At 41.1% G+C, this 27,976-nt stretch overlaps 2 protein-coding genes across 2 annotated transcripts; one reads left to right on the plus strand and one right to left on the minus strand.

Moving 5' to 3' along the window:
• The first annotated feature begins 121 nt into the window (after positions 1-121).
• Positions 122-3,196, plus strand: pigw (phosphatidylinositol glycan anchor biosynthesis, class W). The gene is made up of 2 exons (XM_080779702.1): positions 122-420; positions 1,555-3,196. Exons 1-2 carry the CDS (start codon positions 355-357, stop codon positions 3,043-3,045), a joined length of 1,557 nt encoding a protein of 518 aa, XP_080635828.1. The 5' UTR covers positions 122-354; the 3' UTR covers positions 3,046-3,196.
• A 1,805-nt stretch (positions 3,197-5,001) lies between these two features.
• Positions 5,002-27,953, minus strand: LOC308327465 (flotillin-2a). The gene is made up of 11 exons (XM_080780974.1): positions 27,755-27,953; positions 24,543-24,624; positions 19,324-19,414; positions 14,781-14,904; positions 14,549-14,667; positions 13,661-13,774; positions 12,928-13,047; positions 12,287-12,501; positions 11,284-11,467; positions 9,471-9,620; positions 5,002-7,643 (listed from the first exon to the last, which is right to left on the minus strand). Exons 1-11 carry the CDS (start codon positions 27,801-27,803, stop codon positions 7,593-7,595), a joined length of 1,299 nt encoding a protein of 432 aa, XP_080637100.1. The 5' UTR covers positions 27,804-27,953; the 3' UTR covers positions 5,002-7,592.
• Between the last annotated feature and the right edge of the window lie 23 nt (positions 27,954-27,976).

A 27,976-nucleotide genomic window follows, 5' to 3' on the forward strand; every position in this document is an offset into this window, starting at 1 on the left:
GTAACTGTTGCGGGATTCGGAATTATTGAAGATATTTATTTTCCGTTCAAATGAACGTTTTCCGAAGTTGCTCAGAGAAGAGTTGATTTGAACCGTCTCCGGGTTATTGGAAACGGGCAGCCACTGCGTTTAGTTTGACTGAATTTACTCACTGAGGTGACGAGATTAGGTTTAGGTATAGTTTTACTGAGGTTAAGGTTATTATGGTTAGGGTTAGTAACCGTTAGTCGTATAGTTTTACCGAGGTTAGGTTTAGAGTTAGGTTTAGGCTGTCAACCACAGCGACTGGCCAGTCACAGCGCACCCTCTGTCACTCTCTACGTCACCAACCCGCTGAAGAACCATACTCGGGGAATGCGGAACTCTCATGCTGGCTTAACCATGCAAGGCTACGACAACGACAAAAATGAATCGACTGCAGTAAGTATTTAACAATGTTGACATTCTAGCCAGCCCACTGAGCCCACTAACCTTACATCATGTGGCGTATTTGCTTGAGGATGCCAACACTAAATATTATTATTACACTAAATTGTGCTGTTGCGTATTCACTCTTGATTTGTGAGGTGTAAATGCCAATGTTGTACAGCTGTAAATGTATTTATCTTCTAACTTGTTCTGCCAAGAATTGCACGTTTTAACCTAAATTAATCTCATTCTGAATGTGAGGAGATCGTCGATCGTGCATGTGGAAAAAATATCTTTATTTTTTGCTAAATCAAGGAAAGTAAATTTTATTTTGCTATTAAAATGCGGAAATGCCCGGGGTGATGACGTGATATCGCGCCTACGCGTGTCTACATATATTATTAGCCATGGTTTAACATGACATATTCATATTTATTGAAACATGGAACCAAATGGACCCGATTTTACAATATACATTTGGGGTCCCAGAGATAGAAATGCCATTAAATGGGGGGGTCCGTAGACTAATGCATGTCAAATTGGGGGTCCTTGATATTAAAATGGTTGAGAATCACTTTTTCTCTTATTCTTATTCTTCCCTGGCATATCTTTTTCAAATGGGGGTCCGCGGGCTAATTAGTGTCAATTTGGGGGTACTTGACATGAAAAAGTTTGGGAAACACTGCTATAGATATAGGATACCATGACTCTGTCTGTGTGTACGGCTGTAATCCACATAACTCAAGAACTGTCCTCCCCACCGACTTCAAATTGGACACGTTCCACACCCCCACAGGGAGTGCAGTGCCCAGTGTTGAGTCGTCAGAACCACGGTTGTCCAGAACTGTCACAAAGGGCCTCTGCCCGGGCTCTGGACAGGGCCCCTGCCCGGGCTCTGGACAGGGCCCCTGCCCGGGGTCCATATATGGAGCTGGCCTGTTCTGACATCACAACACTCCATGGCTCTCCAACTTCCATCAATACTGACTTTGTGCTCTACAACTAGCATGAATATGAGCTATAATGATATCCTTAGTCTGACCTCAGTCATCCTGGCATCAGAACAATATGGGTGTTAAGTGATGTGCCAGCATGTATTTTTGATGCGTGCCACATATCCTAACAAACTGTGATGTTTGTTTGCAGGCTATGTCTCAGCGGGAACTGAAGGTAGCGTTTGTCAGCAACCTCAATGGGACCAGCCTTGAGGAAGTGGCACTTGGCACATTTCTTGCCCCCCTGTGCCTTCTCATGAGAGGACTGCTGTTAATTCTGTGTCATCACGGCAAAGGATCTCTCGCATTACCATTTCCATGGATTTCTCATCTCCTTCTAGACTTCTCTGTTATCATATTACCCCTCGTTCTGTCATGCACTATCCTAAGTGACGTTCTTCATCAGGTCATCATGGGCCTAGCATTTGTTTCAGTGGGTGTGCTTTTCTACATCTACCGCACCAGCAGTCTTCCCACTGTTCATCCACAGAGTGCCATGAAAAGCTTTCTTCACAGTCATGTTCAGAGCAACCAGGTTCCTTTTGTGACTATTTTCCGAGTGCTTGTAAATGTGAAAACGTCTATAAGCATTCTAGCTGTGGATTTTAATGTGTTTCCAAGGAGATATGCTAAAACTGAAACCTATGGAACTGGGGTCATGGACTTCGGTGTTGGAGCTTATATCTTGGCAAATGCTTTAGTTTGTCCTGAGGCACGACAGAAGAATATACGTGGATCCAAAATTCATCATGTCAGTAAGCAGCTATTGTCCGTCTGGCCCTTGGTTGTCCTTGGGATGGGAAGGCTAGTCAGTGTAAAAATGACTGACTACCATGAGCATGTAACAGAATATGGTGTTCATTGGAATTTCTTTTTTACCCTAGCTATAGTCAGAGTCATGGCCTCTGTGCTCTTAGCTCTATTCCCAGCCAACAAGTCATGGTTGTTTGCCCTTTTGTTCAGTGGTTTTTATCAGTTTTCTCTCGAGACATCAGGTTTGAAATCTTTCATTATCAATAACGGTGACCGGACCAAAGACTTTCTTCATGCCAACAAGGAAGGCATTTTCTCCATTGCAGGGTATATTGCCATCTACATGGCGGGAGTTCAAATTGGTCTCTATGTTATGCAACCAAGAACACAAGTGAAAGAGTGGGTCAAAGTAATGGGTACATTCTTGTTAGGAAGTTGTGTACTATATTCTGCTTTGTACCTGTGTCAGACATTTGTTGAGCCAGTGTCTCGTCGAATGGCAAATTTACCTTTCTGCCTTTGGACAATTGCCCAGTGCTTGTTTTTTATATCCTGCCTTGGCATGGCTGATATAATTTTACTTTATGTTAAATGCATATCGGGTTGTTACTTTGTGCCATCCTCATGGAATCCACACAAGAAAGACAAATCATCTTCTGACAAAAAGAAAAGCAACATGGATGCACTTTGCATTTTTCAAGCTGTCAACCGAAATCAGTTACTGTTTTTCCTGCTTGCAAATCTAATGACTGGTTTGACCAATATCTTGGTGAACACATTCAGCAGCAGTGATTATCATTCAGTATGTGCTTTGCTGTCATACATGTTCACAAATTGTTGTGTGATACATATTTTGAATATCTTTGGAATTACTGTAAAATGTTGGTGAGTTTTGACAACAAAATAATAAAATACGATGTATTTAAAGCTGTATTGGCTGAGTCAATTAAACTGACCCAGTTATTTTAACTGATAATTGACACTGTGTGCTTTATGAAATTGTATGCTTATATTACTTAATAAAATTATACTACCAATAATGTGTTCTACTTCAAATACAAGGTGACAGACACATTTCATGATTAATTTGCCAGTGTTATTTTAATTTGGAAATCATGTCATTACATTTACACCACTGCATAATAGTTGCGAACGCAGTGAGCACTTACTATGAGACCTAGCAGATCATGTCTGTCTGTGTGTGTGTCTGTCCCGCTATACGTCCAAATATGGAGTGTGTTGCATCAGCAATCACTCAGCTCCATATATGTGCACAAAAGGGGCCAGGTCCACATATACATCACTCAGCTCCATATATGGGCACAAAAGGGGCCAGGTCCACATATACAGTAACAGCAGGACAGACAGACAGACATGATCTGCTAGGTCTCATAGTAAGTGCTCACTGCGTTCGCAATCACTGCGTTCGCAACTATAATATATCTGTAGCAAAGGCCTGCCAACTTTAAAGACTCCGATCAGATATGTCAGTGGTCAACCTAGTAATTATAGTAAAGTAAAGTGAATTAGTTTCACTTAATTTCAAAAGATTGTTTTTAGGTAGATATTTGCATAGAAAGGCAATTTTCAATTTCCGCAATTTCCACAATTTGCAACTCAGTGCACCAGATTGAAGCATTTTCATGGCAAATTTACATTTTTTTCTGGACCCCCCCCCCCCCCCCGGCGTGGCAAAGCAGGAGGGGGGGGGCCTCAGTATAATATGTTGCCTGGGGCCTCAAAAGGCCTAGAACCGGCACTGCACATGCTTGAACGTTTTACTTTGAAATGTTTTGAAGTTTCTGAGTTACTTAAACGCCAAATGCATTCTCTATGGCAATAGTACAAACTTTGGCATGCTACTAGTCCTACATACTTAAACCTACCAACCCCATTCTAGCCTATATTTAATGTCTGCCATAGAGCCCCATTGTAAAATTCTCAAATTTAAAAAGCACTAAAACTATGAAACATTTCAAAGATTCCTTTTCAGGCAAACATGAAGCATGTGTCTCCAGTGGAGACACATGCTGGAACTTTTTACTTTGAAATGTTTTGTAGTTTCTGAGTTATTTAACTTAAACACCCAATGCATTCTCTATGGCAATAGCACAAACTTTGGCATGCTACTAGTCCTACATGACCCAATGTATGAATGAACCATTGTAAAGCGCTTTGAGCACTTGGAAAAGCGCTATAAAAATGCAACTCATTATTACATACTGAAACCTAGCAGCCCCATTCTAGCCTATAGGTTCATATATGGTGGAAAAGGAATCTTTGAAATGTTTCATAGTTTTAGAAATAGGCCTATAGTGCTTTCAAATTTGAGAAACACAGGTTCAGTGTTCCGTTTAGTTGATTCAGAATGGAAAATATAAGTAACTTAAGTATTTTGTTTATGGTGGAATGCTTGCTTGCAACATTCAGTCTAAAATTTACTTTTATGAACTTTTAGAAAACCATTTGTATGAAATGAAATCCCAGTGAACTAGTAGAATGTCCAGCAGATGTCAGTGTTGCCACACAGCCCCATACTTTGCTATGCAGAGCATGCCTCGACATAATGGGAAAATAAAACTACCTGTTGGCTCCTAAAATATGCATACTGTAATACGTTTCCTTGTATTGTTCTACAATAATAATTACAAAATAAATATAATAATCAGGGCCAACACCAGAAATTCTGGTCCGGTGGGCTAGATGGTTAATGTAGACGAGTATTTGGATACCGGTAGTTTCAATATGGCCAATTACACAAATATTAACTTAAAATAAAATTTGGAATGCCTTCATACATCCTTAAACAACCTAATCAATAAAGATAAAGTACATTAGCCGTACATGTTGTGGTGTAACATTTATTACAGGGCAACACATACTGTAACAAAGTCTTGATCACAGAAAGACAGGAACACTGAAAATGCCATGCTGTGTTAGTGTGTTAGTTTTCACAATTTATAGTGACCAATGCAAAATGATTGACAGACAAGTTGACAACATATTTTATGAGATTATAAGAGATTTTTTCTGTGGTTCAGTTACAGATATGAGTTAAGGCATATGTCTACAACATTTGGTCTTACTACATTACACTCTCAAATGCCAGTTACAGGAACACAAAGCTGCCTCTACTCTTGACAGGACAATCCAAATCACAAAAATGATTCTTTGGCACAAAACGCAATGGCCAAAAATAATGAATGAAAACAAGCTCTGTGGTAATTATTTTTTCTCAATATATTTAGAACATACCTGAAACTACTTAGAATATAGAACATCTCCTGTACAACTAAAATCTGTGTTCCCGTTTTAACATTTACAAAATGGCACCACAATAACAAAAGTAGGAATAAAAAATAAAATAAAATACCACACGCACACTACAGAAAGTGATGCGTTGAGTGTAACAGTTTCACACATTCCATGTGCTGAAATGAACAATTAGTCATGAGGCACACAGTGCCTTTGTCCCAGTTACGCAACAGGATGTGTCATCAGTGCTTCCCTCAGGCTTACCGGTAATCAATCCAACATGTGATATAATGGATTGGTCAGCAGATTGGATGGATCAATTACGCAAAGGGAGTTTTCTGAAATTACATTCTGGCCATAAGAAGGGCACCGTGTACTTTATACACTAATTATCCATTTCAAAACATAAAAGAGTATTATTAAAACAAAAGGTAATAGTTTTAGATACTCCTTGAAATATCACAGTGTTGACATTCTGCAAGACTCATAACACGCCGCACGACGCAAAATCAGGCATAAGTTCTGACTATTTCCTTTGATTTGTTTACAATACTTCAACAAGATGGAAAGACTTAGTCAGACCACCAGAATTGTGTTATGCTTGCATAAAAACAACCAAAAGAGCACAATGAGAAAATTCCTTCAGTCATAAAAAAGTAACATCTGAATAGTGGTTAGATTACTTAATTTACTTGCCATACAAAGTTTTTGTAAAATAAAACACAATAGAAGCAAAAGGTTATGCCATATTCAATTACACGCCACATAAAGCATATTGGATAGGCAACTTAGCACAAATATTACTCATCTGATTGTAGGGTAATTAGATTGAAGTTGCTGAACTTCACTTAAATGGAAAATATAGCAGCAGAGATAATCACAATATATTCTCAAACTAGATGGACGCAAATGATTAGAATGAGTACTTAAAAGATTGGCCTTATAAATCTGGAATAATAATGGTGACTGACGGAATAAAACATAGCATCACACGTCAGTGAAGGATGACAAATAAAATGTATTAAAGCTGTTATATATGAGGTAATCCAGAATGTGCTGGATGGCTGCTAAGGCTAATCTTTAGAATATATGGCTTTGTTATGTGTTTTCTAGATTTCTAGATGCGTTTCGTCATACGTGTGTCCATAGCTCACAATAATGTTGAAGATACTGGCAGGTATTGCATCAGGACAACTTATTCAAACGGTCTCCGTAGGTAGCGACTTGTTGTGATAAATTAAAACAAATCAAACCATTGTCCTGAGGGTTTGGGCACTTGAGTGGTTAAAAAGTCCAAGTGAAGACCTTGTTGTGAGTCTTAAGCCTAATTTATGTCATTAATACTAGTTTTAAAAATGCATCACACGCTTCAACAAGCTCTGCCTTTCAATTATGTATAATATCCAGCCAATATAACAGCTCTAAAACTAAAGTGAACATATATACAGCAAAAATGGGGTTTCTACACCATACTTAGTTTATTGTGAGCCGTGTTGCAATTAATCTTTTAGCCTTAAGCCAATTTACGAACCTGTGTAAACATCTCTCACCAAAAACTAAGTCCCACGCACTGTACTCTGCTCCTCAAAGTGTAGAAACTAGAAATGTATTTGAGCCTAATGGTTATGTTTCAAATGTACCAAGTCTGACGAGGAGCATAGTGAGTGAAACATTACATTTTATATAAGCTAATATTTGTAATCTTTTCATAAATAGAAGTCAGTGCGTGGTCTACTTTCTCGCTAATGATTTTGGATTCTGTCCTGCATCCGTTTTACAATGTTTCAAACTGAGACCATCTGATGCGAACTGACCCCCGACTCTGGTCAGCGGGGTAAGATCAGGAGAGTTTGGTATTGCAACAATGAATGACAGAATTCCACAATTTATCACTGACCGATCAGGTGAAGAGTGGAAAGAAGCAATGTGTTAAACAAAAAAAGAAATAGTCGAAAATACATATAGACTCCTCCAGACATAAGGCACCCGGGACTTGTAAGAAATGAAAATTCTCCTGAATTTAGAGTATAAAAACAGTCTGGGGGATGGTGTGTCAAATGTTGTCCTAGTCAAAGGCAGTTAAAGAGGTGTAAGGGGTTAGAAGCCAGAGGACCATTTTCTTGTCATGCTTGTGGCAGATGTATACAAGACTATTTTAGAGCTATGAACTTCGGGCCAAGATCAGACGGCCATTTGGCTTTGATGGGACATCATCTGCTGCAGTAGAGGTATCTGAGGGAACAGAGGAGGAGTGTGGATTGGGATCATGGAAACAATGAACTCCAACATTCCTCTGATAATAGAGGGATCATGTGTTCTGGCTCTGGAAAGGCAGTATATTGTGTTAAGTAATTGTAATAGAGGACGCAGTCTTGACCTTGGACCATTTTCTTTTTAAACACTTGGACAATAACAAAGCCTATGCACGCCTTCTTCTTGTAGATTTCAGCTCAGCATTTAACACAATACAGCCACATCTATTAATAAAACGGTTGAGGGACCTAAATGTCCATCCGCTTATTATTAGATGGTACCACTCATTCCTAACTAAACGCACACAAAGGGTCAGTGTGAATGGCACTATGTCAGAGCGCAGAACCATGAGTACTGGAGCACCCCAGGGCTGCGTTAGCTCACCTGTCCTTTTTACCCTGTACACTAATGAGTGTAGAAATAGCAACCCGAACAATTACATCATTACATTTTCGGATGATACTGCCATCTTAGCCCTTCTGGATAAGGATAGGGATTTAGCTGACTACTTTTACAGAAGGTACAGAACTTTGTAAAGTGGTGTGACGACAACCACCTTATTCTTAATGTTAAGAAGACACAGGAGATGGTGTTTGACCCCAAGAGTATTGGTGACCACAGGCCTGTGGTCATCCATGACTCGACCATCTCACAGGTCTCCTCATATAAATACTTGGGGATCTGTATTGACAACTCAATGACTTGGAATACACATGTTGACAGTCTCTGTAGTAAACTACAGCAAAGACTGCACTTCCTCCGACGTCTCAGGGTTCACGGTGTTGACCAAAGATTTATGTTAGTGTTCTATCGAGCAGTCTTGGAAAGCCTGGTCAGGTTTGGCATCACAGTTTGGTTCGGTAATCTCTCAGTGCAACTGAGGTCCAAATTGTTAAGATTGGTGCAGACTGCAGGGAACTTAAGATCATAGGGGTAAGACAACTCCCCTCTCTTCAGTCTATTTATGAGCAGGCTACATTAAAACAGGCTCAAAAAATTGTCAGTGATGTTACCCATGTTTAAAATGGCGAGTTTGTACTTCTGCCCTCTGGGAGAAGATACAAAGAACCAAAGTGGAAGTACATCAGATTTAATAAATCATTTGTATCAGCATCAACTAAGATGCTGAACGAGGCTCTGAAACAGCGGTAACTACGTGAGGCTAGATTATTCACATAATGTGTGCAATTGTGTAATGTTGTGTCTTCCTCTGTAATGTATTTTTGTTGTCATTGATGTTTTATGTGTGGCTGTAGCTGGGGTGAAAGCCCAAGACAAATTTCCCTTGTGGACAATAAAGTTTACCTTGACCTTGTAAGTGGTATTTAATTTGTATATAAAAAACAACAGTTAAAAATGGGGTGCATACGTTAGACATACCAACAGTCCTATACAGTCATTAGTCAGACAAGATCGTCACTCCCGACATGCGCTGCGGGTTAAAACTAACCCGTGCTGTGGGTTACAAATCCCTGTGGCTCCCGACATGTGCTGCGGGTTAAAACTAACCCGTGCTGCGGGTTACAAATCCCTGTGGCTCCCGACATGTGCTGCGGGTTAAAACTAACTTGTGGCGGGATAAGAAACCACTCATGGTGTCCGTGTGCGGTTAGGATTAGGTTAGGGTTTTGGGTAGGATGTTGGACTAATGTCTGTCGGACAGTTAGTACGTTGGAACAAACACACGCGCCCGTAAAAAAATGGCATTTATAAATGACAAATAAGAATCTTGGCATCTTATACAGCTGAGGTCTGAAGAAATGATAACAAAAACTAAAACCACAGCTACCACCTTGCCCATCTTACCTTAGTGAGATCCACCCCGGTGAGGGCATTAACGGACACGGGCAGCTCAGCCAATAGGCGGTTCACCTCCCCAGTCACACGGCCTCCATCACCACTCAAGATGACGATCTCACCGGTCCTGGCCAAGGGCGCAGCCACCTTGGCAGCAATCTGTTATAAAACAAACATAATTTTTCTTTATACTTTTCACCACTTTGAGGACAACTGATCACATATCTGTTGATGTATGTTGGGCTTTCATTTCCTAATACAGCTGTACCTAATGTCTGGTTTTTGCTTGGTTGCGTGCCATGTTTCACACCGGAAATAGCAGATCTACAAGCTCAGGACTTGACAATAACTTTTAGAAGGACTACATTTACTGCACTTGTTCAGGCACGTTCAGGTCATTTTTAAGTGGTGCAACCACTTCCTTAAGTAGCTTTGTGTGTGCCTGGCTGGCTGGCTACTTGTGTCCGAGCACAGAAATAGCATTTGGTTGGTTTTCAAAACCAAGTGTCACTGTTGTGCAGCCTAACACACACATACATATTAACTGTATATATAATAGAATTTCGCGGCCCTAACGGGCCGCTCATCCTGGTTACGTTGCAGCGCACTATGGGAAGAAGGTAATTGCGGGCGCGCGCACACACACACACACACACACACACCGCCTCCTGGCCGCTGCAGACCCAGAGGCTCTGTGCAGTGAGACCCCGATATTTATTTTTCTGGTTAACGCAGCACGTTAGGTTGAGAAACACTGCTGTAGGCTATACCCACACATTTCACTTGAATAATGTGTGCAGAGAGAGAGAGAGACTGCACGTCAAAATGACTTCAGGTGTACAGTACAGTAGAGGGACCCCTTGGGGACCACCACATGGTAACTCTGTTATTTCTCGACCGTTTCAGACGCGGGGTGGCTCTCCACACAGAAAGACCCTTTTCGACAACCCCACCTCGGGTATGGGCACCGATGATGTGGAGGAGAGAACGCACCCACCCAACTGGAATCGAACCAGGGGGGCAGATATTTTGTGAAGCTACTAAGGAAATCGGGATTTCCTGAAAGTTCATATAATGGCCTGTTGTGGCGCTGTCATTGGGCCCAAAAAACCCCATATCCCAAAAGAAGTCCATGTATTTGGGCCCAAATTCACCTAGACTGTATTACCTTAATAAACATGGTCATGAATACTTTCTGCTTCCAGTCACTAGTTTAAAGTCTAATTTCTAATGTCATAATATTCTTTTTGTAAAATGATGGTCCCATTTAAAAAACAAATGACCATAAAGTCGCGTATGTTCTGAGAGGCGTGGCTACCGTTACAGTCTATGATCGGGATTCCCCACCCACTCGAGTCAAAATAAAAACCAACGGAGAAGAAGGGGGGAAATCCCGCCTCGTTGTCTGGGCCAGCCAATGGCCAGCTGGGCCCAAACGGATCTAGAAAGATGGCGATGTACAATTCAAGGACTGACTGGCTTCATTTTACGTTCATGTTAGACCCGCGGACCGCTTTGTCCATATTTTTTACAGTCTATGAATCGAACACAGGACCTTCTAGCTGTCAGGCAACAGCACTACCGACAGTACCACCTTGCCCCACGTTCAGGTCAATTTAAACTTTTTACATTTTTTGTGACTGCAGAATCCAGATGAGCAAACGGCTGAAAAACTGTCATGTTTGTGCTGCGGCTTTGTCATTACAACTACAACTACTCTAAATGCTCCCGGCAGGCACTTGACTTGTGATTGGCAAATCAAAACATTATTATGTTGGTTGCTAATAGGGAGAGATGGTGCTTGGATGTATGGTGGGGGTACCTTGGGCAGAGCCTCCAGGACTAAGGCCGTCTTAGCTGCCGCTCCGTACTGCTGGTAGGCATCAGCTTTTAGCCTCATCTTCTCGGCCTCTGCCTTCCCTATGACTTCGATGGAACCGGCCTCGGCCTCGCCGATGGCCCTGATCTTCTCGGCCTCCGCTTGGGCCAACAGCACCTTCTTGACCCTAGTGGAAGGGTTAGGACGGAGAATTATTAGACCTAGTGATCTAGTGAGTGTCCTCACTTCAAATGGCACTTGGATGAGTCACATCTGGGAGACATGACAAACGTGGAAAACGTAACTACACAGTTAAACAACGACAATGTAATTGAATATTAAATATCTTAATTTTACACCTTCATGTACTTCTCAATAACAGTTCCCTGTACACTTTGGAAAATAACATATCCTTCCATAATCGGTTTGTGGTTGCCTAGAGAGGCAACAACAGTTTCATACTGTTCATTACACTATATTGCATGAAATTATTTGAAATTATTTGATTTATATCACACACCCAGCATTTATGCATCTGCCCTGGGTGAGGGGAGTGACTGATAACTGCTGATATCTTGCAAATGCTGATATCACGCACAGATTTCTGCCGGTTTTAGGTAGATTACCGTTAGGCAAACAAGCTAAAAGTTGCTACATTTTGATATATTAAGGGGAAAATATCTCTCAAGAGTTCAATTATTGTTAAACATCAGTTAATTTACAAGAAGTCTACACAATTAGAGAATGTAGAAGAATTGTTATTTTGATCAACATTTGCCTGTTGCCTGTGCCTCTCCTAATGATACCACAGCACTAGTACATCATGGAATCGTGGACAAATTAGTATCCAACGACAACAAAATATAATCTTTTTGGGGTGTGAGAGGCATAATGTCATCAAATGGTGGTTCTGTGGCTCAAATGCCAAATAAATAACAGGCTTTGATATGAAAAGGGTTGAAAACCACTGTTCTTAAAGTAAAAGGGCCCTGTGTTTTCCACTCACTTCTGCCCCTCTGCCAGTTGCTGCATCTTGTAGGCCTCTGCCTCGGCGGGCCTTTTGACAGTGGCGATGAGCTCCTTCTCCGTACGCTGGATCTCCTTGTCCTCGATGGTGATCTGTTTCTTCCTCTGCACCACCTCGATCTCGATCTCCTCTAGACGGATCTTCTGCTGCTCCTTGGCCGCCTGAAGCTCGTACGCTAGCTGGGCCTCCGCTTTCTGGGGAAAACAACACAATGCCATCGAGGAGGCAAATGGGAGTCAGTAGTAGTACTGTACAGCGGTGGTTCACTTTTTAGTCACACCTTTTAGCCTGTGACCAAAAAGAGAGATTAGACGTTTTCCCTGGGACACAAACTGGTGAAATAGCCGATCTACGAGCTTGTAGATCGGTTATTTTCACTACTTCTTATTTATTATTATTTTTATTTATGGAATTTCTTAACATTAGTTTGTTTGGATGTTTTAAAATGTATACAATTCTTTTGAAATATATACATTTAATGAACAATCTTTTGAAATATATATATTTTTCAACTGTAGGTAAAAGAAAATGGTAATTTTACTTGAGTCGTGACCCATAAAAATTGGACATCATTACATGCATGAATCATGAAAGGGGCATATTTGTCATTTATACTGTACCTTTGTGTTGACCTCCTGATTAAAAGAGGCTTTCTGCATCTCCAGCTCGCGTTTGGAATCGGCCATCTTTGTGTCTGCCTGGAACTTGACATCCATCATCTCCCTCTTGCACTCCGCTTCCTGTTGCAAGGTGGAGCCAAGTTTTAGCGTGAAAAGGGAACAAGGACGAGTCACAGCAGCACCTTGCCTGTCTTTAAATGCCAACCACCCCATTTAGAGCAGTGGTTCTCAAAGTGGGGTCCAAGGAACCCCAGGGGTCCTTGAGGGAGTTCCAGAGGGTCCCCAGCCCAGCTAAATGATAGATTATAGAAACCAAATGGAATGGACAATTATGGGTCTGTAACAGAGTGTTCAGACTTTAGAGAGTGTACAAATGGAACAAATGTTTGATCCATTTGTACACTCTCAGAGTTAAATTAGCCTAACATTGATTTTTGACATGAAAAAGATTGAGAACCACTGATTTAGAGTAGTCAATTATTTTTTTACGCCCACCGCTTGCCACTGCTGTTGTACCCTACTGGCTCAACTGCACGTGAGAAGCCCCCACCGGGAGGAGGTAAACATACCCACTTCTTTCCCCCCCTAGTTGTGTTCGTAGTATACACTCGGCCAAGCCGGACACATCACAGTGGATTCTAACCCATAGATTCGGCTGTGGTGGGCCGGCCGGTACTTTACCAATTTGCCACCAGAGTGCAAACATCAGCCTCTTTCGAAAGCCATATCTCACCCTGATGCTTGCGTCTCTCTCCGATTCCGCTACTCCGATGTCTGCGTCCCTCTGCACGGCAGCCGTTTGCGTCTTCCCCAGAGAGCTCAGGTACTCGACTTTATCATACACATCCTGTCACAGAGGAAGAGACGCACGGAATGGTTAACACAATTTAGGCATTTAGCAGACGCTTAATCCAGAAACCAGCTCAGTGACCTTGTGGTTAGAGTGTCCACCCTGAGACTGGGAGGTCGGGTCATACCAAAGACTCTAAAAAATGCGACCCAGTGCCTCCCTGCTTGACACTCAGTATCAAGGGTTGGATTGGGGCAATTCCCTGCGACATACTAGCGTCATTTCCAGGGGGTGTACTTGCACATCCAGCTGCCTCACGCTACAGAAACAGGAGATAGACTCCTGCCCTATGGGCCTCATGGCTCGGCAAGGCTACTTACTCTTAATCCAGAGCGATTTACAGTAAGCAAGAGCAACACATGGTAATACATCAAATGCATAGAAATAGTCATCAGGGATCATAAGCATATTAAGCAAGCTAAGAACCTAACATCCGGGGGGAGGGGTACAAAAATGGAACTGTTTTGACTTAACCGTTTGTCTGAAGTAACCTGTAAAAAGGAATAAAAACAGAGTAAACATAAAAATAACCTAACATCCGTCTCCGACTCTCCGTCTAACAGTAGATTATCTGTATTGTATCTGTACTATGAGAATACACTATAGAGTGCTATGTCTACATAACATGCATCTAATATATGTAATATGTATCTAAATTACACAAGTTAACTTTGCAACTTACGTTATTTCAGTGGACATGGCAGACACAAAAAGCACTCTGAGACACTCATTTTGCCATGCATGTTAACGCCATGTGCCTGCGTCACCCACCTTGATGGTGAAGCTGAGAATCTCAATACCCATGCGGCCCACATCAGGGGAAGCCACCTCCCGCACCAGACCTGCGAACTTGTCTCTGTCCTGGTAGATTTGCTCCACTGTCAATGTGCCTAAGATAAATATTGGGAAGGGATAGTCATTATGTACGCAAGTACGATCAGAAAAATAACTAAACTTGAATGCTACTGTATCATGCAGTGCTTTGAAAAGACTACCTACGTACCAAGAATGGAGCGAAGGTGACCCTCAAGGGTCTGCAAGATGACGCTCTTGATCTCCGTCACCGTTTTCCCAAGGAACTGTTCACAGGCATAGCCCAGTAGCTCATCCTCCGTCATCACCTTCACCTGGAGACCAGGTGGACGGAAGGCGTCAGAGCACAGCACACATACAGCACAGCACAAACACACAACTCACTTACATGTGCGGCACAAACATTAACAAATTAGGTGCCATGATTTAACCATCAAACCCGCATTCTAGTAACTAAAACACAGATTGTAAAGTACCTCGTATAAAAAGCCATTTTAAGCTACCGGTACTTATAGACAATAATTTCTGTCATATATTCAGAATGAAATTTAATATCCAATATCAATCCAGCTGATGTCAACAAAACAATACTGTATAATTGTAATAACCAGTTTGTTTGCATAATGTATGCATGGTACGTACTTCTAATACAATTGTATGATGTAGGGTACATCATGCCTTTGGTAAATGCATCACGTCCAAAGGATTTAAAATAAAACAGCATGCACTGTGATGCACTATGCTTCTACAATAAGCTGATTAAGAACACTTTGTTAGTAGCAACAGCCTGCAGGATCCATTTTAAGTTGAGGGAAGGGAACACACGTTCAAACCAGGGCAAGCAGTCATGTACAACATAAAGTATGCCTGGTTTAAAGAGTTTAAAGAAAAGTACATACAACATATTGAGGGAACTGCTTTCTGAATAGATTAAAAAAAGACTCACAGCTCATGACAATCAGTGTAACATTGCATCTCATTGCCTTTCTTTAATTATGCATCCTTAAAAAAAATGTTTTGCCAAAACATTTACTACGGAATTTGAGTCGTTGGCTCAATATAGTGGCTAATGTAGTGCTTTTATATGAGTTTTATCAATTCATCACTACTGTTAGAGATTACAAAGATGCAATTATGGCATTATTTAAATAGATTTAACAGATTCTGGATGTTTCCACTCAAGAAGGAAACATTTAAGCTACCATTTCTAGCCATTAGGTTGCCATTGTACAATGTTAAACCTGGACTGTTGTTTAGCTGGGAGTTGGCTCAATGCTTTGAGTAATCTTCATGGAAATGTTCAGTGTCAATCTTAAAGGTTTCATGACATTAATTTATTTTTATTTCAGGTTTCATGACCTCAATTACAACCACACAACCTGAACTTTGATCATTCAGTGGATTTTCTGTGGTCTGGAGTTTTCTCTGGGGTTTGGAAGCCTTTTGAGCTGCAATGAAAACAGGCAAACGGGCCTTAATAGTGATATCTGCTGGAAAACCCCATTGTCGTATATGGGATTTGTGGAGTCTTGCATCACAATCCACAGGCAAATCAGAGCACTTGTTTGAGCCAGAAAACCCCAGAACATCTACTGAATGTTAAAAGTTCAGGTTTTTTGGGTGCAATTGAGCTCAGAAAACCAAAAAAGAAAAATAATATAGTAGTTTAATATAGTAAGTTCATCACTAAAGGTCCGTACACACCGGGAGCATTTATTTTCCTGTGATTAATAATGCTCAATTTAAACTGCCGTTTGTGTTACGAGTAGACATAACATGCACACCTACATATACACTGAACGCGATTATTCTCAAATTATAACAAGGCAATGGAGTGAAACGAGGTTGATTTGACTTTTATCCCACAATTTTGCAACCCATTTTTCACCCAGTGTCAATTATCTAATGTAAATCCTGGGCGCTATTCTTCCTCTGCCAACCTGCGGGGGCAGCAGACTGATCTCATGCTTCTATGACGAGTCCAAGCTGCTTCTTTTCACCCGACAGGGGAGTGTGTCCCCGGTCAGATGTAGCATGTGGAAGGAAATTGTTATTCCGACCAGTTCCTTTCCCCTCCATCATCAGGCGCCCCAGCTGGCCAGGGGGGGAGGTAGTTTAGACTAGAGACCAGGATTACTGCATGTTTTTAGTGAGGGTACCTACCCTAGGGGACACGGGAGAACATGCAAACTCCACACAGAAAGGCCCTTTTGCCAACCCCACCTTTGACACGGAGGAGAGAACACGCCCGCAACCCCCACAGCATCCCCAGCGGGAATTGAACCCAGGGCCTTTAGCTGTGAGGCGACCACCGTGCCCACAAATGGCTCAATAAAGGAGAGGATTTTACATTATTCATTATATAAATGTCTTAAATTGACATTGAGCTTTTTTGTTAAATAAACATTTGACCTCTTATTGAAGTTATTTTATACCATTTTGGAACAGAAATAGGGAACCGTTAAGAACCAGAATCGGTGTTTCTTCTCTGTATGTAGTGTTTTATGTTGTCTGTTGTTTATTGGGCCCTGAGATTGATTGATTGATAAGCGGTACCGGACTCACAAAAATCCTAACGATACCCATTCCTAGGTATAGCACAAGCAAAAGCATTTTCATGTTGTTTATTCGCGTTGATCCTGGTGTGTAGTGACCTTAAGAGTCAAAAAGGCCTACAATTACATTTCAATATTGTCAAAATATAGAGCATCAAGTCAGGGAAAAAATAAGATAAAAGAATAAAGGGAATCACTAAGGTTGGCACTGAAAAAAATTGAAAATGAATGGCAATGACCTGGGGATTGTCCAGATTCATCTAATAATGAGGTAATTGATCACAATGCACATTTGAAATAAAAATAAAATACAAATAAAAGCTGTACAGAGGAAGGAAGGTTTTGTGTCATGTACTCCACTGCAGCTGAAAGTAAAGAGAGAGTGAGCTGGGTCCTTAGGCAACAACACACGTGGTACAGGACATGGGAGTCCTCAGCGACATGCAGTCATAGCAGGGCTGAGGTCAGGGCAGCCAGTGCTGCTGAGGTCAGGGGCAATGGCAGAGAAAACACAGAAAGCCAGCCAGGCAACCACACTGCAATCTCTCACACAGACAGCAGGGGAGGGGGAGGGGCTGTGGCAAGGCCAGCACTGGAATGAAGACTTTCACGTGCAATGGGGATCCCCCACTGCGTCCCCCGCCCCCCCCCAACCCCAAAAGGTTCTGAATGGGCTCTATGCACACAGAATAACTTTTCCTAGCTTCCGGGCCGCTTCCCTACTTCCTTCACAGGTGTTACCGATGATACTAATTAAGGCTCCGTTACATTTAGTGTGCAGTGGTTCACAAACTCTCTCATTTCAAAGACCCCCATAACTCGGAGTGTACAAATTAGTATCATCAGCGACACCTGTGAAGGAAGTAAGGAAGGACTCGGGTCTTTCCAAAATGGTGTGTTTGAATATAGCCCATTCAGAGTGCGAACAAGGGCAAACAAAATACAGGAAATGACAAAGGGGAAAAAAACATGTTTTCTACTTCCCCCCCCCCCCCCGCTAACCACCAGTATCCCAAAGTTGTCGAATAATGATGTTAATGTGTGTTGAATGGAAATGGATAAACTGTAGTTGGCCTTTAAAAACTGGCAATTAACCAGGAGGCTAGTGTACACACACACACACTCTAATCCTGCTACCATAGAAACTTCCACCGTTAGTCTGTGGTCCAATCAGATCCTCTCTGGCAAGTGTGAAAAGTGTTCCTATTCCTGACAGTGGACTCATTGTAAGCATGGATGGCAAAGTACAAAGGAGAAAAGAGGACGGCTGGACGTGCATATGCTTGCAACTGACAAGCAGGCATGGGTAAAACAGATAGAGGAATCCATGAATACAAATAATAATGGATATATCATAAGACAAATCGAAACTCTGTTTTGCATTTAAGTTCCGTTTGTCTCTTTATATTGGCCCTAATCAATGATGTTATCAAGTACAGGAGATTATTAAGATTGTCAGAGGTTAATTTCACATTTACATAATACCTCTGTTTTAAAAGAAATATCAATCATAACAAATATTACAATGCTTTCATGTTGGCAGTGTTTTTGTAAAAGTCAGGGCCAATTTGTATCACATTATTAAAAGGTAGATACTCACAGTTTAATATTCAGTATGTATGTGAGCCATGTATCATCACATTTAATAGCCAATAGTTGAAGAAATTAACAGATATGTACTTAAAATAATTAAATGAAAGATGAGCCGCATACTGAAACACATACATCAGATCTGTTATAGCCCCTCTAGGGACCACAGAGGTCTGACTATGCTTTGATATGAGGGACAATCGTTCCATCATCTTGCATGAACCAGCAAGTGTATAAACTTGGTTTCTTTGTGTCTTAATCAAGAACACAGGTATATGAAATGCTTTATTCCATATATAATTTATGGCATGATAATATCAGAGAGGTTTGACAAAACCAGGCACACATTGTAGAATAAATAAAAGCAGCACATAGGCGGGTGCACCTCAATTAAAAAGGTTTAAATAACAGAATGATTCACCCTCATATACAGTATACCAAGTCTCTGATAACATGATCCCATTGGGTACAGGAGGGTGGCGGCGATCTGGGCACCTCTGGGAAGGTGAGGGAAGGGGGCAAGGGTAGTGGGAGTCTGACCTGGCCTTGGGACTGAGAGAGGCATTCCCAAAAAGTGTAGTGCTTTACCTGAGCCACCCCTGTGACAGTAATAGCTACACCCTCCGCTGTCTCTACATCATCACACTTGGGCTGCAGGGTCATAATCTCAAGGGTTATCCTGTGAAGAAGGTGGAAAAAATATAAAATAAAAATTGGCATGTTCAGAGGGAAAGCAAATGAAGAAAGGGGGGCCAGAGCACAAAGCACTGAAATGGACCCAAAACAAAAGAAAAAAAGACATAGAACGACTCCAGTTCAGTGACAATACGGCTAAATGGGATGCTTTTATTCAACAGTTTAATTGTCTTTGGGTCCAAAGGCATATATTTATATACTGTATTATTTACATGACCACTCTCAATTTTGATTAACAGCTTCATGCAGGTTTGTTCTTGCATTTTGAATTTTGCACTGGGTTCCCTTAGCATCCATTTAGACACACAATTGTCAACAGTAAAAGGAGTGACTCAAATAGCTGTGCAGTGAAGCCCAGGTTAATTGCAGCTGACTCTCTCTCCCTTTTGCTAGAGGGAGAAAATGACACAGGGGGGGGGTAGAAAACCAGATGGACAAGTGTTAGCTTGTTAGTTCAACCATTTTTTTCCCTGTTCAGTGCGAGCGCCACACTCCCTTGCCAGGATTTTTTCTTTCTCGCAGTGCATTACCTGAGCCACCCCTGTCACATCCAAAGGAACACCCTCCGAGGTTTCGATATTCTCACAGCGACAGAGGATGGTCATAACCTCCAGAGACATTCTATGCAGGCAGGCGGGCAGGCAGAATAGCAGAGGTAGAACATTGTTGGACAAAAGCTGTTAGAAAGGTCAGTAACCAAGGTCAAAGGAAGGAGGGGATGGGTGAGGGCAAAGTAACTAACTAACTAACTACAGGTATACCGTACGGTCCGTACCAAGTCAAATTTGACTGGTTTTCAAGAGAACTCTCTTATCTGAGCTATACCGCCTTTGATGCTACTGTAAAACACCAGGAACCAACAAGACAGCTAGTTGTGTCTCTGTTAAGGCTAAAACACATCGGGACAAAGACCAAAACAATCGTCAGTCAAGATCAGTCAGAATTTACTGCATTTCTGCACCAGTTACACTTGAGATAATGGCAGCAAGGAGATTTTTATAGTGTGTGCTTATATTATTGGCTACTGGTGCCAGTGTAAACCCTTTTATAATAAGGCTCTAAAAGGCTTGACATAACTGTAGTTCCCTTCCCAAGTTCCCAGCATCCTCAGACAGAGAGACGCGTTTCACTATCAGTGAATCAATGCACAATCAGTCTGTCTGACAACAACATGGGACTCAGTCGTTGTTCCGCCTCGCTCCCAGGGATATTTGATCCATGATGTCATACAGCCTAACATTAACATGATTACAGCATCACGGGTGGGAAGGCAAGCTATCAGACCCTGCTGCATGCATCCCCTCCCGATCCTGCTGTCCCTGCTGCTAAGCAAATGCACAGGACTTTTACTTCATGTGATGAAGAAAGACCACTGCCATTATACACAAGAGCAAGACCATTTCTTCTACTCTCCTACAATAGATAACCTTTCTTGTGACCACCGCGCTCTGACTTATGGTGCGTTACCCGTTCAAATCACATTATAGAAATAAAAGTAATGGGTCGCACACACCAAGATTGCGTTTTTAGTTTTTTAATTCTTGCATGATGGAATGACGCCTTCATCAGTGTCAACTGGATTGCCGAAACCCTTTATTTCTACTTTCCCACGCCACAGAACATGTACGGAGTACGACTAATAGAAAATGATGCAAGATTATAGTGCTGCACGATTCTTGAGCACACGATTCTCACAATTTCAATTTTGTTCTCATGAAAATATTTATTGTCTTTACTCTGTAGTTGCTGAACATTCATTCAAAATGTGGCACCTGGACTCCTGGAGTCAACTACTGTGGCTTTAAACAAACAACATCAAAGTACTTGACTTAAACCTCTCTTAAAGCCTCTCTCTTGTAGCAAAAACACAAGAGTAACTAAAATGAATTTGACACTAGCCAACTAATACTGCACGATTCTTGCTCAAATTCAGAAATGAGATCACATACGTCTGAATCTAGATTACAATCTAATTTTTGATTAATTGTGCAGCACTACAAGATTATATCAAATGAATACGACAGGAATCACTAGGATAACCGCTTTGTTAAATAGAGCACGTGGAGTAAAGGGTTAAACCATGCCAGGCTATTGGATTAATGTGGTTAGGTTCTACCATTGCGTTTCCTAGCAACCACATGAAAGAAGGGGGATTTAATAGGCCTTGGGTTCCCACACAAACACACATTAGGGTGGGTAGAGAGAGACAGAATAAAGACTGACACCAGACAAGGCAAAGCAGGTTAGCAAAGTAGAAATGAACAAGACAAATTACAATTAGACAAGACATACTGTACACAAAATAATATACAAGGGCTACAGTGTTGTGGTTATCAGGTTCTCCCAGGAACAATGAACTAAACTGTTGTGATTTGTTACTAGTTACTATTAATGTCACGTGTTTGGGATTGGTATGACTTGAGAGGTACAGGCATATAACATTTTTCCTGTGGACAGCTCTCTCTAGATTAGTCAACAGGTGAAAATGTGAAAAAGCCCTAAAGATAAGTAGAGTTAGAGATCTCTTCCTGGAGTTACTTGACCACCAAGCAGCTCTTACAAAGAATGTGAGACTTTGAACTCAATTCCACAACCCCAGTCTGATTTAGCATACATGAGTAAAAGTGTTTACCTGTAAACCTTACAATAAAAGCTCACATATTCCTCCTCATCAACCATTGTCAGGATCATTACTTCAGGTTTTACTTTTACTATCTTTTCATTTAATCACAGAATAGAGCAGTTTCCTGATTTCTAACAGAGGTTTGCACATTTTCAAATACCATGTGAGCTTTCTGGGAACATATAAGTTCTGTTGTAGTGTTTGTTTACTGTTAACAGACAATGTTACAGTGCGTTTTAACAGCAAGCGAACATCGGCCAACACATCGCCTGGTATCGGGCGAAAAGATGAAAATGTTTTATCATATCGGGCGACGTTCCTCCGCCCACTTTTCGACTATGGGCCGTTCGCCTGCTATCGGCGGTAGTTGCCGGGTCCCGTAGACAAATAATGCACTTGCGGAACATTCGTCTGGCTGTTGCCCGCTGTTAGTTCTGGGGGTTTAAGTTTGGCTTGAACCCCATTGATTAATTATTAATACTAATACTAACTTACCCGTTGTGAGATATTGCCCCCCCGATACATTTATGAGTCATGACTCAAGAAATCCAGAGAAAGTGAGAATTTTATTTTACCACCTACGGTTCAAGAGTTATAAGGCTAAATGTAAAGTGGGCTGTTATAGCGCCACAATGAGGCTGATTGAATAATTGTAATTATTTATTACATTAATAATGTAATTTAATTATTATTATGAACCTCCCCTCAAAGTGTTGTGACTGTAGCTCCAAAGGTTTCTGAAAGAAAAATACTTGATGCGAGTTCTCATTTTTCCATGTAAGTGGATGGGTAATTTTAATGCACCAATAAATTAATTATTAATCAATAATTTGTCAAATTGAAAAAAGGGCTTCATTAAGACCTCCATATTATTATGGTCAATGGCTGTGTGAAAAGTGGGAGTGATTGGTGCAGGCTGTGAGGAGCTACGGCAGTGACACACATTCAGACATTTGGTTAATTATGATATGATGATGATTTATTAATTTTGTTTATTTACATTTTCCCAAAATGAGTTTAATTCCCTTCACTGTGCCCTTATATCAATTAGACCTTCGCTAAGTCCCACCCAAGGCCGTTCTTGGCCAATACCACGTTCGCGACGGTTACTAAGTAAGGATCCTGGTCAAGCTTTCAATGCTGGTCAAAATGGTTAAGCAGTGTCAATAAATATATTTGCTGTAGCATGTGTGGACAGTGGACCTCAGAAAGAGGGTTTGTTTTCTTACCTGAGCAAACTAGTCCATTCCATGAATTATTTCACTCCGTTGTGCAGTTTAATAGTAAATATTAGAAATAGGCTCTCATTGACTTCAATTGTAACGGGAAAACAAAGTCACTCTTTTAGCACATAAGCGAACACAACAAAAGCTGATTCTGACAGTTTATGACATCAAGAAAACTCGTTTTATTTTTAATCAAAAATGTCAACGTTGTCTTGACTAGTTTGTGTAGAAAGAAGAAACTGAATCACTTATTTTCGTGTAAAAAACGATCTGATTGGTCCAAATCTGTACACCCACTCCTGAAGTGTATTATTGGAATGCCGTTGGATGTAAACAAACGTATTTCATCTCGTCCGCTTGTCGCTAAAAACATACACAAACACAATGGACGTGTTTGAGGGAGACACTTTAGAAGACACTTTAGGAGAAATGCCTGGGACTGCTTCTCTGCGAGGCTGCAGCTGGGTGCATCTCAAACAGTGTGGCGACTTGTTTACAAACGAAACCGCAAGATGTCCCCACGAGAGTTTGTAACACCGCAGTACCGCTTCAGTATATCTCTGACCAAAATGCGTGCGTTTTCCTGATGCCATAAACGGTAGTTTTGTTCGCGTATGTGCTAAAAGAGTGACTTTGAGATCTGTTTCCCCGTTACAGTGGAAGCCAATGAGAGCCTATTTCTATTGCTAATAAATTATTTACTATTAAACTGCACAACGGAGCGAAATAATTCATGGAATGGACTAGTTTGCTCATAACAACACTTACCCTAGCCGCTTAGATAGAACTTTATGTAGACTTAGATAGCATTTTATAAAGACTTATAGCATGTTACGTAGACAGCACTAGAATTGCATTTTATGTAGTCATAGCACTTTAGTATAGTATAGTTTCATTATATAGATATTCCACTGTTACGTTCTTAGCTTACGCATGTTTCATGATAACTACTTTTTATGTATGTGATGTATTGCCATGCTTTTTGTTCTTGCTTATTGTAAATCGCTCTGGATTAAGAGCGTCTGCAAAATGCCTAAATTGTAACAAGGGGCAGCATTGAAAGCTTGACCAGTATCCTTACTTAGTAACCGTGATAACGTGATATTGGCCAAGAACAGGCTTGGGTGGGACTTAGCGAAGGATAATTGACTGACATTATTCAATTCTCATTGACAAAACTAACAAGTGTTTTTGTTTTCTTTTGGTTTACTCTTTGAGAACAGCTGTTGGGAATCAGCAGGGACCAGAGTGAAAGGCCTTACCTCTGGATGTCTGATATGAGCCACCAGGCCCAAGCCCAGCCTCCCACCATATAGGTCTTATCATCTGAGCCACAGCAGCCACCTTAGGAAGAACAAAGACAACATACATAGACGTTAGATAGAAACCCTGGAATTTGTTTCATACAGCCATGGGATATCACTGTATAGAAGTTAAATCATTATAATAATTTTTCAACCGCGGTCGAGATCATGGATTTCACAATGCCACGCCACACTTCCCGGTCCTTCATTGCCATCCCCAGTTCCTGCATACTGATGGATGTGTCCCTAGCGATGACATCAGGGAACGACAATTTTCTACCTCTAGTCTGCTTTGAGGCAGGATTCCAGAGAAGAAGGGACGATATATTATCTCATGATCAGCTCTGTAGCAGTGGCCAGCAAACGGTGTTCTTCTGGATCGGACTAGTGAAGAAACACGGGGAAGAAAGAACTGAAGAAACAGTTCAATCAACAGACCAGTACACAGTATCACCTGAGAAAATTATTATGATTCAGCAATGTGTAGTAGTGAGGAAAATTTTGATGTTCCAGACACCATCACTCTAGCTCTTCTAAATGTAGTTTATTCAAATGGTGAAAGTACCTTTCACCACCACATTATAAACTGCTTTTCATTATCTCTGACGGCAGTGACGCACTACATTTCTACCCCTGCCAGGCCAGAACTGCTGTGATACAATCATACAAGATGCTTCACCCTGAGTGGAACTGAGGTTTTCCATAACAACTGTATAGCTCTGGCCATGAGTTACTAGCGCAACCCTGGTTCTTTGAAATATGAGTGAAGTGTTTCACTATGGATTTTGCACCCCTAGCGTCAACACAGAAGCATTATTTATATATGGCTGCTCAAGATGGTCTAGTCTAGTGTATACAATTAGTATTACACTGGGCGCCTCTGAGCGCACCACAGTACACAAGTGTCCGACTGATTTTAGAGAGGGGACAATCACAGATAACCGATATGCAACAGATAGTGATTTGTTTTTAGCTGGAATGAAAATAGGCCTTTTCTATGTGGATTGTGCAAAGATTTTGTACTGATATCATGATTATGCACAGTGACAGACAGTAGTACAAGACTTAATATTTTTTACTCACTCCAAGAGTAAATAAATACTGTAGCAGTACTATAGTAGCCTACTTGCAGTAAATGGAACGGATCCCCATTTGATAAGATATGCGGACCATTTAATACCAAGTACCCCCTGTTTGACATGCATTACCCCCATTTGATACCATTTTGCTCTCTGGGACTACACTGTATCATCAGTGTTAATTTAACTCTTGAGAGCGAACGGAGTTACTGACTACAGCACAGAAATATCACTGACTCGTTTTCATGGGTCGTATGATCAAATATAAATTAGACACAACTATGGCACGCACCCCAGTCTTTTCTCAAGTATGTTGTGACATTCCCAGCTGTCCACATTCAACTGACAGACAGCATGGTGTTGGTCCCATCCAATGACTTGTTGGCCAATGTTGTGCTATGGTGGCCTCATGCTAAATATGTTTTTAAACCCTTTATGCTGGTACAAGACTCTTGGTACTGTATATATACAAAAATCATAAAATTAGCCCTTGAGTTACAATACTGTATAAATTATCCTTAAGTTACAAATTGAAAAGAATGTGAGAATAACCATTAGTACTTCACTATGGGTGCAGTATGTCTAACCAATGACTAGTCTAAACTAAGTATGCACCCCCTTCACTATTTGATAACCTGTCTGTAGGACGGACATGTTGTCTTTCCCCCAGTATTTATTCAAGACAACACCACATATTTTGGAAACTGGTCTCATCAAAAATGTCAGACCACATCATGCATAAGGAAAATGAAGGGGATTATGAAATGTATGATGGTAATAACCTACTCCCATTGAATAAATGAAGATAGAGCCATATCATTCTTCCGCACTTTACAGTACTTTCAATAATAAAACACTACACTTTAATAAGGCCAAACCGCACCAATGATTCGCCTTGAAACTACTTGCAACCATTATCCCAAACTGGCAGTTGCAAGGAGTTGCATTGGTGCGTTGACCTTAAAACTGTTCTGTTGCAAGTAGTGTGTGACTCTTAGCAGATGTTGTATAATGTACTGACCTGTACTGTACCCTACCCATTCTACAAACTGTTAATACAATTTTCAATCAATCAATGATCAATCGACAGTAAAGAAAATAATTTCCAGCTGTATGCCTGCCACTTAACAAGTGTGTGGAGCTATATTTGTTTTTATCCGTAGTCACTCTCCCTCTCTCTGGGCATGATTCAGATTCCTGGAGATTGACTGGAGGCCCATCACATGGGCTGGGGGACGACGACACACACAACAATTGGGATACCGGTAGTTAGGTAATTTTGTTTCAACAGATTTATCTGTGTGTGAGAGTGCTGCCTGTAACATACTTTATCTCTTACAATTTATTGTACATTTATTGACAGCCATTGTTTGTCATACCTCAACCTAGCTCTGGTCCATAGCATTAAGGAGGCAGAGCTAAACCTCAACCGTACGGCTACGCTACATTTTCTAATTCTAGCTTTCGTTAATCAGAATGAGGATGGAAAAATACCCAAAGCTGTGCAGGACAGACGGGAAAATTGCAAGTGTGCAATTCAAATATAACCAGTGCATCACAGCCAAAAGGCAAAACACGTTCATAAAGCGAGGTAGTGTGCTCACCCCTACTCTAATACTCTATGGTGCTCAGTTGCTCACTGATCACTCACTGCTCACAACATTCTGATTCTCCATTCAGTTCAGGCTAACAGCCAGTAAACCACAAGACATAAACATCAACTGATGTTTTCTGAAGCACATCCTGTCGACGTTCTATTCCCATCACATAAACCATGGTCAAGTAGTAGCCTACATAATTTGTTCCCAATATAAAACCAACTACATTTTTTTTATTACAAATATACGCCCGAGGAATGCTTTTAGAAATGCTTCAGCGGATTCATTTCTGTAAAATATCAGTGTTGTTCGGGATCCCGGATGGGTCGAAAAAACCCGTGCAAAACAGTGATATAGACAATTTAGACCCATTTACGATTAAATCGAGGCCAGTGTAAAAAATAAAATAAAACGTGCAGGAGAAGACTTGTTGCACGATTATCTGCCGAGACACAGTCCCAGACGGTCCGAAAGACAACATTTTTAACGTTACCTGATACAACAAGGGCCTCGTTTGGTCCAACGGTGTGACAATTTCCCATTTTAGCTTAAAAAAAAATCGTTCGTAAGCTGCGACGCTTACAACCCGAAATGAATTGTTATTAAAATACTGTTATTTAAAACCGCGTTCCCTTAAAAACATGCGTATGCCTTCTGTTCTGCCACACCCCTATGAATGGACTCCTTTTCAAAATGGAGAAAGTCGTAGTTGGAT

This window comes from Protomyctophum bolini (genome assembly GCF_963924005.1).
Source record: "Protomyctophum bolini genome assembly, chromosome: 13".
NCBI lineage: Eukaryota > Metazoa > Chordata > Actinopteri > Myctophiformes > Myctophidae > Protomyctophum > Protomyctophum bolini.

Bases quoted from the DNA above. Each gene is read 5' to 3' on its own strand.
- LOC308327465 (XM_080780974.1), bottom strand. From the start codon at position 27,803: ATGGGAAATTGTCACACCGTTGGACCAAACGAGGCCCTTGTTGTATCA. The intron at 13,775-14,548 runs GTGGGTGACGCA...CCTCTGTGACAG, and splicing joins TTCTCAGCTTCACCATCAAG to GATGTGTATGATAAAGTCGA. The intron at 13,048-13,660 runs GTGAGATATGGC...ACCTTGCAACAG, and splicing joins AGAGAGACGCAAGCATCAGG to GAAGCGGAGTGCAAGAGGGA.
- pigw (XM_080779702.1), top strand. From the start codon at position 355: ATGCGGAACTCTCATGCTGGCTTAACCATGCAAGGCTACGACAACGAC. The intron at 421-1,554 runs GTAAGTATTTAA...GTTTGTTTGCAG, and splicing joins ACAAAAATGAATCGACTGCA to GCTATGTCTCAGCGGGAACT.